General features: G+C 37.0%; 1 protein-coding gene across 5 annotated transcripts in view; it reads left to right on the plus strand.

Moving 5' to 3' along the window:
• ptprz1.L (protein tyrosine phosphatase, receptor type Z1 L homeolog) overlaps nt 1–4,880 on the plus strand; it is a 113,170-nt gene extending 108,290 nt beyond the window's left edge. For all 5 annotated transcript variants that reach the window (XM_041585028.1, XM_041585029.1, XM_041585030.1 and 2 more), the window contains 4 exon segments: nt 1,210–1,356; nt 2,145–2,287; nt 3,041–3,176; nt 4,031–4,880. In XM_041585028.1, the coding sequence (XP_041440962.1) occupies nt 1,210–1,356; nt 2,145–2,287; nt 3,041–3,176; nt 4,031–4,171 (567 nt within the window). In that variant the 3' untranslated portion in view covers nt 4,172–4,880.
• The last annotated feature ends 6,864 nt before the right edge of the window (nt 4,881–11,744 follow it).

An 11,744-nucleotide genomic window follows, 5' to 3' on the forward strand; every position in this document is an offset into this window, starting at 1 on the left:
AACTGCCTTTCATAATGTTTTCAATGTCATGTTTCTCTGTGCTAGAAAATCAGAGTGCTACCAAGATGAGCCCTGATTAATTTGTTTCTAGCAACTCTGAAAGACTCTACACTGGGGTGAGAGGGGTGGAGTAATTAGGACCAGAGCCTAATTAAAGGCGTGAGAAAGGAAGTGCTTGAGAATGCAGTTATACCCTGAAGGACAGAAAAAGTAGGTGCACTGCTTATTGTGATGATATTAAAGTGGAACTATCGCAAAAATGAAACTTTAATATATAAGCTTCATCACACTGAAATAAGAAACTTTCTATATTCAATCAATTTAAAAATGTGAAATAAAGTTTATGTTGACTATTCCTCTCTCAGTATCTGTTTTTCTTCATTCTGTCTTTATGCAGGAATTGGGTATCAGATTTTCATTGACAGTTAGATCCAATATATCTTATAGGGGGGCTCCCTTTCCTAGCAAAGGTATTAGAGCTCACTCAAAAAAGAACTAATTCCAGCACAAACAAAATTTAATGACCTAAATTCTGCATGTAGAGAGACAGAAATCTGGTGAATTCTAATACATCTTCTAGGCAAAAGAAGCCAACCCCTAAAAATACATTGTCTCTAACTCCCAACTCCTGCATGAAGTGAGAATGAAGAGAGACAGATGCTTAGAGAGGGTGAGAGAAGAGTAACTTTATTATTTCAGAAACAGGTCCAATTTTTTAATTGGTTTAAAAAAATTCTTATTTCAGTATGATGAAGCTTATATTACATTTTCATCTTCATGATAGTTTCCCTTTAATAACCCATCAAAGACAGTGTTCACTTTAATTCACCCAAAACTCCACTTATGATGGCTGTTACAATTGCCTTTAATCCATCAACCAAAGGCAGGGTCACATATACATGTATACTCCAACAGAGAACAGGCCAATCCGCACCCATCTGCCTTCTCTTGTGTATGAACTGACAGCCTGTCAATGCACAAATAGTGGCTGGATCTAACTATGCCAAATGAGAAAAAAAAGTGTTTCACTGCCCTAAGGGTTCAAAGATAAAAACAACCACATTTCAATATCTGCATTTATAATATAAACTGGTATTGCTAAAGGAGAAGTTTAGCCTTTCTGTATTATTTAAAATTAAACAGTGTATATTAGAATTTTGAGTGATTGCTAATTAAAACTGTTTGGATTTTCTGTAACATTATTTATAGGCTGAAGATGAATTTGTCTACTGGCCAAACAAAGATCAGCCTATTGTATGCGACACCTTTACAGTTACCTTGGTTAGAGAAGATCACGTGTGTCTCTCAAACGAGGAAAATCTGATCATCCAAGATTTTATTTTAGAAGCCACACAGGTAATCACATTTCATTATTCTTAGCAACAAACCTGAGGTAGTTCAACCATCAATCAGCTCATATGAGAATGCTTTATCTGGATATGAGCAATGCTATAAGGCACTATTGGGGGAATGTAATAAGAGTCGGTAATGGAAAAATGTGGAAAGTTATGCCTCAAACTAATTTGTGCGAATTTACTATAGCTTTTGCGAACCCAGAAAATGTTTAGCGACCACTTCCGACAGGGCAAGAAGGTTTGCTAATTTTATAGTTTGCGCCAGTGCAGTGAATGTAATAAAACTTCTTACTGAAACAGTTGTTAAGTTTGCTCCAAAAGATAACGATGCCTTCAAGCACTTATTAATAGTGGGCAATGCGCAATTAGAAATCGTAATGCAATAACAGTTTAAGGAAGAGTATTACATTGTGAAATGCAAATTTTTATTCTTATTTGTGCAAATTGTTTTGCTCTTTGCGACTTTTATTACATTCCCCCATATGTCCTGCATATCTGCACTAATGGATTTGGGTGTAAGTAGGATCGGAATAAGCAACTATTTACCTATAAAATGTGGCGATCTGGGAACTTTAAATCTGAAATCTTCATAAATTATCACACATTTTCATGTCATATTATTAATATAACAAACTGCCTTGCATTGCCCTAATGTTTCATAGTAATTGATGAATGTTATAGATTTATAAATATATCTCCTTCTTGCTGTCTATGGATTTGCAAATCTATAATGATATGTACTTTATTAGCATCGGTGTCACATTGCTTGTCTCTTTTTTTTCTAACTAGGATGACTATGTTCTTGAAGTGAGACATTTCCAGTGTCCAAAATGGCCAAATCCAGATAGCCCTATTAGCAAAACATTTGAGCTTATAAATCTGATCAAAGAAGAGGCTGCAAATAAGGATGGAACAATTATTGTACATGATGAGTAAGAAACCGTTTAATTGGACTGCTATCAGTATATTTGTCTATTATATATCTGTTTCACTGTACCTACTGTTCCCCAGAAATACTGAAACAAACATATACCCAAATCCTGATATCCAGAAATGTCCAAATTATGGGAAGACCATCTCCCATATATATATATATTTTATTTTAATGTTACGTTTGTTGACATAATAAAACAGACTCTTGTATTAGATCCTAACTTAGCTGCAGGACTCATACTGAGAAATACTGAGCTTATTCGGTGTTTAATGTTTTTAGTAGACTTGGATCATCCAAATTATGGAACAACCTCAGGTCTCAAGCATTCTGGATAACAGATCTTATTTCAGCTATTTCTCCTTCAGCACCCACAATTTTTTCATTCTATATATATATTTGGCTCACTTGTACTAAGAATTAATGGACCCTACTGTAAAGGTTCATTTTACTGATAATGAATTAGGCTCCTTATAGTAATCTGGTACTCCAAGGTGCAAGACTGATATCATGGAAGCTAATTCCTAAATGGGCTATATATCCTGCAGCTTCTTTCTACACTGCAACAGCCTTGCAATAGATTAGGAAGGTACATCAGCTTATAACATGTATCCTTGGTGAGTTTAGCACTAAAACACATTTGAGCATTGTTCAATATCCAGACTGGGTTCCAAAGCTCCAATACCTGCACTACACTATTGACAATTTTGTTTTTTATTTCTACTTGTTTAACTGGATTGTAATGTCATTTCAGATATGGAGGGGTGACAGCAGGGACATTTTGTGCTTTATATAGCCTCATGCATCAGCTGGAACAGGAAAACTCGTTAGATGTTTACCAGGTGGTTAAGATGATCAATCTGATGAGACCAGGAATTTTCACAGATATTGTACGTAAACCATATCCTGAGAAATATGTCAAATATAAAATGTTTAAAAGTATACATACAAAAATAAGGAATGTAACAGTATTTGATGATTTGAAAAGAAATAGGATAAAGGACCCTTAATAACGTATTTAAAAGTTCACTTCCTGGAGAAAAAGAGGTATTGTTTACTCAACTGAGATTTATTAATTGAAGAAAAATAGTAAAAACCCCTTCTCTCCACCGCATATTCCAATATTACTGTTGCTCACTGATCAACTGCTAGAAAGCAACTATTATTCCATTCCCAAATTACCATGTACTAATAAATATAGTTCATTACCAATTAGTCAGAAACTTGATAATTACAAAAAGTGGTTGTGCTTAATTAATGTGAATTGTCTTAAAAGTGCAACGTGCCAATTAATGAATTGAACTTCAAATTCATCAATCACAATTTAATGCATTAATTACCATATAGTACATTCAGAATTAATTAAAAAAGTACTTAATGCTATAATATACATTTTTACATTTTGCTCAACACACTGCAGAACATGGACATAGAACATGCACTTTGCACTTTACATCCCTGCCCCTTGGTGTTCAAAGCAATTATAGGAGGATGAACAATGCTGTTAATTACATTTATATACATTTTTAATACAAAGAATAGGCAGAACACATTTTTAATAGAAGGCTTACTTGTTTTCAGCTGAAGATAACTGTATATATGCTACTCCTGACATAATTTGACCAGTGACCCACTACTGAATTCCATGCTAATAATATAAAATCATTTTCAGTTACACATATATAGGTTTTTTTAATATCTTAGTTCTGTGTGATTTATGTGTGTGCTTTGTTTTATGCTGTAGGAGCAGTATCAGTTCCTGTATAAAGCCATGCTCAGTCTTGTAAGCACACGACAAGAAGAGGATTCAATGGTATTTATGGACACTAATGGGGCACCTCTACCTGATGGTAGTACGGCTGAAAGTTTGGAGTCGTTAGTGTAATTCTGTGGCATTCGATGGCAGAGGCATTTTCATTGTCCAGTCTTTCTGAAACGATAAATTGGGAAAATCTGCGGAAGCATTGAGCAGTTTGCATACTTTTGGCGATTTGTTACCATTGAACTTTCACAATGAATAACTTGTGCCTTTTGGGGGACAACTTGTAATCTATGTGTCATGTCAAGACTAACTTGACCACTTGCAGTGTTTTTATAAATATATTGTCATATGTTTTCCAGTATTAGTTTATTATTAATATAAAATACATATTTCTAGATGTGTTTTTTTTTTCGCTTTGGAAGAAAAGCGATCTGTCAGTGTCACAATGAATTGCGCTTTGGTAGGAATTTATTAGGAATTCTTGCATTTGCTAGCTTTTGACTTTTCTATATTCTGTTGGAATGCAAATGACATTTTTCTCTTTATAACATTTCAAAGCTTAAAGCTGGTATAGGGGACAATAATCTAACACTTCCTATAATGTACATATTGTTATAGTGACTCCATGGACCAAATTTATATTTATAATTGTAGATTTTTATATTTTACTACAGAGTCTGTTTTCTAGTAACTTGTAACTTTGTTGGTATAATAATGTACTTTATTTGATTTTACCAAAATTTCTGACCTGTTGCATTGCATCTATACATGGATAGCATTTATGTTATTGCATGAACTTCTGTTAAAAATAAAATAGTTTCAAATATCTTAATTTCCATTTGTAAATACATGGCATTTTTTTCACTGTTAAATAGGGTGGTTGGAAGAGGCTGACAACATCCACAATATACCCAGAAATATAGACTTTAACATTAGAGATGTTAAATCAATAAAAAATAATTAATTGACATTTTACTTAACTAATGAGGCTTTACAATTAACCTAATTTCTGTCATCCAAAGCGATCTGAAGGATTTTATCCCAGATTAACATGCAAGTTATTACATAAAGCAATGTTTGAATATGTCTGGGTGTTATCTTGGATCTTTACATATGTGTGTTAGTGGTGGATTCAACATTCACTCATTGCCTAAATCAATGATTTTTAGTCTGTGTAGTTAAAATCATGTTTGTTATCCAACATTTGGTCAATGATTATCTATCTATAATCTTGATCCCAAGATTATAGATAGAATATCTATTATAGATAGAATATCTATTATGGATAGATTATTTATTATAGATAGATTATAGATATCTGAAAACACAGTAGCAGTTTACATACCGTCATAGTTAGAGCAAATTTATCAAAACATTTGCAAAATCCCGATTTTGCAAAAAAAAATTGCACATGATCACAAGATTAAAGGGGACCCGTCACCCAAAACAATATTCCAAATCCTATTTTATCACATTAGTCAAGCAAAATGACCTTTAATTACACTATATAAATTATTTCAATCTTGTTTCCATCAGTCTGGGAACTCATAATTATAGCAACCAGGCAGGAGCCATTTTGTGGACACTGTTATTAAGACAAGCCTTGCATCATCTCAAACTCTTGTTTGTGCACCAGAATGGGGGACCTGGTGTCCATCCCCATGCACTGGTTACACAATTAAATGGTTAAGAGAACAGGGGAAACATGTGGAGAGCAGTGACATCTAGGAAGTGCTGAATGGAAAGTGAAAGTAATTGTCTGCCTTGTCTCTATGCCAAAGGCATTGAGGAAGGGCAGGCAATATTTGATTGACAGCTGAGATTTTTAAATGAGCTTACAACAGCTATGAACACTTTAATAAAAAAACATTTGGATGTCATGTTTAATTTGAAAAGGACTTTTATTATACAGCTTTTTATGTCTGGGTTACAGGCCCACTTTAATGCCTAATGTTGTTTTTTTGCCTCAATGATTTCTTCCATAATGTTCTATTTTAGATTTCTTGTCCTAGCATACAGTACATAGGTATATATTTATTTTTCCTTGTTTACTGCTATAATTGACTGTAGTTCAAACACACTTGTGGTGACTCAACACTGCAGTAGTGAACTCTGATTATATGTAGGCTACACCCCAGCTGTGTTAAAGGGGAAGGTGAATAGAAGCTTTCCCAGTCCAGCTTCACATCATGCCTACTGGGCATAACCTGCCTCACTGTTCCCATCAGAGTAACCTTCCCCAAGATTTTAAAAAACAACCCCACCCCCAATCGTGTCTTTTTGTCCTTCTGCTTCATTTAATTTACTACTCTTGGAAGCAAGTTTCTTTTTTAGCCTTGGGAAGGCCTAAAAATGCCAGAAAAGCATCCTAGGGACTGAGGTTTTGGTTCCTGAGATCTTTTATCACAGATAACCTCATTTGTATGGCGTCCTCAGTGCTTCATCTTATGGATCAAGTACGCGTTGTGGTGCTTTGGCTGATATCACTTATTTGTCCTTGATCAATGTGCCCTCCTGGCCTGCTTATAACTTGTCCAGTGGGAAGTGCAGGTTCCCCATTCATGTGCCTTACCAGCCTGCCTGAAAAGCGTCCATCAGCAGTGGTTTGTTTGGCTCCTACACCTCTTATGATTATTATGGATGGAGAAAGGTGGCAGTCAGATATGTTAAGGGTTGTGACACACGGGCAGATTCGGGGAGATTTAATCGCCTCTTCATCTGGGTGACAATCTCCCGGAACTGCCTTCGAGTGTCTTCCTGTTCGATATAATGAAAAGTCGCCTGCGCTAAAGCACACGCGGCGCTTCGTTTTCCAAAGTTGCCTCACGAGGAAACTTCAGGCGACTTCGGTAAATGAAGCGCCGCGTGTGCTTTAGCGCAGGCAACTTTTCATTAATGCGGACGGGAAGACATGCAAAGGCAGTTCAGAGAGATTGTTGCCCAGAAGAAGAGGCAATTAGTTGCCAGGTGACTAAATCTCCCCGAATCTGCCCGTGTGTCTTAACCCTAATCTGTTAGTTTCAGAGGTTTCAACTAGTCTATTCTATTGGGGTGATGGGGATTCACTCCTGGTTTTGGAGTCTCATGTTTGCTGTGGTTAGCAGAACTCTCTTTAGCAAGGTTTGTTTAGATAGGGGCCTGAGCCATATGGCCTCCTTTTCTTTTTCCCCTATACTGTGGCATAATTATTTTCTTTAAATGGACGAATTAAGGTGTCAACCAGCTGCCTCCCTAAAAATCTTTGCCAGGGTTAATTAACAGTTAATTGACAGTTAAAAAAAAATATTTTTGCCTTAAATCTGCTAGTTTAAAGGTAATACTCAAGCCTTGTGTACAAGGCTGATTCCACAGTCAACTCCTGGAGTGAACGGTTTTAATTTGGCAATTCTGTGAGCAGTGCAATGCCTGTCTGTATATTCTGTGAGCAGTGCAAAAGCAAGGCCTGTCTGTGCAGCACCAGCTTTAGGTAATCAGGTAATTACTCTGGTGGCAGTATTCAGCTGTAGGTAATGAGTAGGTAGGTTCCCCCCCTTTCCTTAGCAGCACAGAATGAAGCTCTGGCAGTATCAGGTAAGGTTCTCTGTATTACACATTTGATGGAATGTATGGCACTTCGCTCTTCAGCAGAGTGTCTCAAGCTTAACATATAGCCAAAACTGAATTTATATGCTAAACCTTTTCAGTGCTTCTGGCTCTACTTAATGTAACAGCCCAACTGAAATTATATGTTAGCAATATATGCTTCCATGCTAAAGAATTGCTTACTCTGGGAACATGCTTTTTGTGTATTGTATGCTTGCTTAAAGGAAGACTAAAGGTGGCCATACACTGAGAAATCCGCTCTTTTGGCGATGTCGCCAAACGAGCAGATCTCTCCCCGATATGCCCACCTTGAGGTGGGCAATATCGGGCTGATCCGATCGTGGGCCCTAGTGCCCAACGATCGGATCATTAACGGTGGCTTTACGGGCGGTCAGATCGCAGGACCGCATCAACGAACAGATGCGGCCGCGATCCGACAGGATTTTTAGTCCCATCCGATCGAGATCTGGCAGACTTTCGGCCAGATCTCGATCGGGAAAGCCCGTCAGGGGCTCGGTCTGTCGGCAGCTTTAATCGGCCTGTGTATGGCCACCTTTACTTTAATGCAACAGGCAAGTCATATATGTACTACACACGTTTAAATGCAGCAGCTATGATGTGTAGAAGTATTTTGCATATATAAATTATACACTTATTTCATTTAGGGATGCACCAAATCCAGAATTTCAAAATAAAACAAATCTATAAAAATTGCAAGAGGGGGTCTCATATAAGCAGCCAGATTTGTTTTATTTACAGTCATATGAACAAAAGTTTGGGAACCCCTCTTAATTCTTTGGAGTTTTGTTTATCATTGGCTGAGCTTTCAAAGTAGCAACTTCCTTTTAATATTTAACATGCCTTATGGAAACAGTAGTATTTCAGCAGTGACCTAAAGTTTATTGGATTAACAGAAAATATGCAATATGCGTCATAACAAAATTAGACAGGCGCATAAATTTGCCCCCCCCCAACAGAGATATTACATCAATACTTAGTTGAGCCTCCTTTTGCAAATGTAACAGCCTCTAGACGCCTCCTATAGTCTTTGATGAGTGTCTGAATTCTGGATGGAGGTATTTTTGACCATTCATCCATACAAAATCTCTCCAGTTCAGTTAAATTTGATGGCTGTCGAGCATGGACAGCCTGCTTCAAATCATCTCATAGAGTTTCGATAATATTCAAGTCGGGGGACTGTGACAGCCATTCCAGAATATTGTACTTCTCCCTCTGCAAAAATGCCTTTCGAAGTATGTTTAGAGTCATTGTCTTGTTGGAATATCCAACCCCTGTGTAACTTCAACTTTGTGACTGATGCTTGAACATTATCCTGAAGAATTTATTGATATTGGGTTGAATTCATCCGACCCTCAACTTTAACAAGGGCCCAGTCCCTGAACTAGCCACACAGCCCCACAGCATTATGGAACCTCCACCAAATTTGACAGTAGGTAGCAGGTGTTTTTCTTGGAATACAGTGTTTTTCTTCTTCCATGTGAAGCTCTTTTTATTATGACCAAATAACTAAATTTTTGTCTCATCAGTCCAAAGCACTTTGTTCCAAAAGGTAGCAGGTGTTTTTCTTGGAATCGATGTTCTTTTTCCACCATACAAAGAGCTTTTTGTTATGACCAAAACAAAATTTTTGTCTCATCAGTCCAAAGCACTTGTTCCGAAATGACTGTGACTTGTCTATATGAGCTTTTGCATACAACAAGTGACTGTTTGTGGTGTGAGTGAAAAAACGGCTTCTTTCTCATCACCCTGCCATACAGATGTTCTTTGTGCAAATTGTGCTGAATTGTAGAACGATGTACAGATACACCATCTGCAGCAAGATGTTCTTGCAGGTCTTTGGAGGTGATCTTTGGGTTGTCTGTAACCATTCTCACAATCCTCCGCATATTACGCTTTTGTATTTTTCTTGGCCTGCCAGACCTGGGTTTTACAGCAACTGTGCCTGTGGCCTTCCATTTCCTGATTACATTCCTTACAGTTGAAACTGACAGTTTAAACCTCTGAGATAGCTTTTTGTAGCCTTCCCCTAAACCATAATACTGAACAATCTTTGTTTTCAGATCTTTTGAGCGTTGCTTTGAGGATCCCATTTGAGGAGAGTCAAACAGTAACACAACTTGCAATTGGCCACCTTAAATACCTTTTCTCAGGATTGGACACACCTGCCTATGACGTTCAAGGCTAAACAAGCTAATCCAACCAATTTGGTGTTGTCAGTAATCAGTATTGAGCAGTTACATGTATTCAAATTAGCAGAATTACAAGGGTACACAAATTCTTGCACAGTCAGTTATTCACATTTGATTTAATTTCATACAACTGAATTTTGCTTCACTAAAAATCTTTGTTCAGACAACACCCCCGTTCTCAGATGTTCCTGGGAAATGAGTAAATTATTATGCAGGCTGAGAGGGGTTCCCAAACTTTTTCTTGACTGTATATAAGTATCAAATTTATATAAAGAAAAAACATTAAATACACTAAACGTCACTGCAGATCTTGTAGAGAGTTTAAAAATACACAAAGGTATCACTTGCTGATGTCGGAAACAGGTTTCTATGTTCCACAAGAAGCAGAAAAGTATCTATAATTTACACTAAATATTAATCAAAAGATAATTGGAAAACTTGATATTTTGTTTTCAAATTATCACATGATCGCAAAGTGCCTGTATATTATTTTAAAATATACATTCACAATAACAATCTAACTGCTAGGTAGGTGGGAATGGTGGGGGCAAAGATTTACCAGATTTAATAGGCCATGGCAAGAATCAATTTCCTGGTTATCTGATTACTAGATTTTACTAGAAGTGGAGCAAACTTTGTGCCTTATAATACCTTAACCCTATACACTCACATTTGAAAGGCAGCACTATTTTCCTTTAAACAAACAATGGTCATTTTTAAATAGCCAAAACACTAAATGTATCAAATAGCATAGTTGTAGAACACACATCCTCCTTTTTTCAGATGGATTATGCTCCACCACTTCCATTATTCTGAACGTGTACACATGTAGCTATTTAGTGGCACACAGAGTTCTGGACTTGAAGGGTATTTTTCGGCATTGACTATAGGGCTGATTTATTAATCCTTGAGAAATTGGTTCTTAAAAATAGAAACCTTTTTAAGAAATGTGTTTGACTCACTTAGCAGCATATTTTTTGGCAGATATTTTCACATGCTCGCTGCCCTAACCATAAGGAGTCATAATCTCTATATATAATAATTATTCTGTGTTTCTGAAAAAAAAATTGAGTTGATGTTTACTATTCTCCTTTCAGGATTCTGTTTCTCTTCATGCAGCTTTGTGTCAGTTTTATTAAAAGGCCGCTAAAACATCATCTAGGCAAATATTTTATCGATATGAAAAAGGTTCTAATTTTCCAGTGATGAAGCCTAAAATACCAACTCTACCGGAAACAACTCTACCAGAAACACATTATACAGCGAGCAAATATCTTCGCAAAAGACATCTCCCATCCATCTCATTCTCTGTTCTCTCTCTTACCATCTGGCTAGTGTAGTGTTGCGTGTATCGTATCTGACAGTATGTGGAGGGGGCATTTACTCTGTGCGAGAGCAAAGGTGCAACAGCACCTAGTGGTGTGAGACTGGGTTACATACTCTGCAGCTCCCTCAGTTGAACATCTGAATTATGCACAAGCTAGTCCCAAATTCCACAACACTTTACAGAGATCATACATCATTCATGTCAGTCCCTGCCCTAGAGGAGCTTATCACACTATGGTCAGTTTCATCAGAAGCCAATTAACCTGCGTGTTTGTTTATGGAGTGTGGGAAGAAACTGGAGTTCCCTGGGGGGACCACACGGAGACACATGGTGAAAATACAAACTCCTTACAGATAGTGCCCTGGCTTGTAATGGACTCAAAACCACACTGAGCCACTGTGCTGCCCATTTATTATGGGCATACTGTATAGAATATCCTATCCTAAATCATAAAGCAATTCTTGAGGTTATCCAACATTTCCATGACAGTGGGTAGAATTTGCAGCATCGTCAACATATTGGACATGCCTTTTCTCTACTGTATTTATTAAGGAAGAAAATTAACTCCTACATGATA

This window comes from Xenopus laevis, chromosome 3L (genome assembly GCF_017654675.1).
Source record: "Xenopus laevis strain J_2021 chromosome 3L, Xenopus_laevis_v10.1, whole genome shotgun sequence".
NCBI lineage: Eukaryota > Metazoa > Chordata > Amphibia > Anura > Pipidae > Xenopus > Xenopus laevis.